Below are 687 nucleotides of genomic sequence, written 5' to 3'. Positions count from 1 at the left end.
CTAATCATGATCAAAGCTAATGATTTTGATCGCAGCATCGATGTGACCCGAATTACGAAAGACCTTGTTAGTATAATGCTTACATTTGCATTTTTCATAGTTGTCAAATAAACTAGAATGACGTTGCCACGTGACACAGTAATTGTGACGTCGCTAGGAAGGGGAAATCCCAGAAGATACGGGATATAAAAAGGGGCTTCAGGGCATCCTTGCCCACTGTGTTTGTGACACTCCTATCGGCTCCGTCAGTTTCTCTTGTAGGAATCATAAAAAAAAACTTATTTAGATTCTATTTCTTATCAATTTCATCTATATACAGTAACCTGTATATTACTTTGCTATTTATTTCATAGTGCATACTAAGTGTATCTGAATCACAAACTAACCGCCTCCTCTTTCCCACAGCTGAAGCAACGCAACCATGACGCGCGTGATGTTCCTGGCGGCGATCGCTGCTTTCGCCATCTGTGCTGAGGCAGCTTCACTGGGTAAAGATTTTTCCTTAGAATTTTGTATTAAGAGTGAATCTGTTCACCTCATGATATTGACGTCCCTTTCACCTTCCATCTTGAAAGATGCATGTAAGAGTGTTAAGGTTCAACCATGTAATTCATAAAAATCCTATATTTCAGGCCCTCAAGGGGAGCTGCACCGAGCAAAACGTCAGTTCTCTTGGGTGAGTTGATG

At 40.9% G+C, this 687-nt stretch overlaps 1 protein-coding gene across 1 annotated transcript in view; it reads left to right on the top strand.

Annotated features, from left to right (window-relative positions):
• The first annotated feature begins 208 nt into the window (after positions 1 to 208).
• Positions 209 to 687, top strand: part of LOC125045449 — a 1,068-nt gene continuing 589 nt past the window's right edge. Inside the window, exons 1-3 of the mRNA XM_047642709.1 lie at positions 209 to 257; positions 406 to 488; positions 633 to 676. Of these exons, the coding sequence (XP_047498665.1) occupies positions 422 to 488; positions 633 to 676 (111 nt within the window). The 5' untranslated portion in view covers positions 209 to 257; positions 406 to 421. The remainder of the gene's footprint in view (positions 258 to 405; positions 489 to 632; positions 677 to 687) is intronic.

Source organism: Penaeus chinensis, chromosome 37 (genome assembly GCF_019202785.1).
Source record: "Penaeus chinensis breed Huanghai No. 1 chromosome 37, ASM1920278v2, whole genome shotgun sequence".
Classification (NCBI taxonomy): Eukaryota; Metazoa; Arthropoda; class Malacostraca; order Decapoda; family Penaeidae; genus Penaeus; species Penaeus chinensis.
The sequence above is the reverse complement of the archived record's forward strand: the minus strand, read 5'-3'. Positions and strand labels throughout refer to the sequence as shown.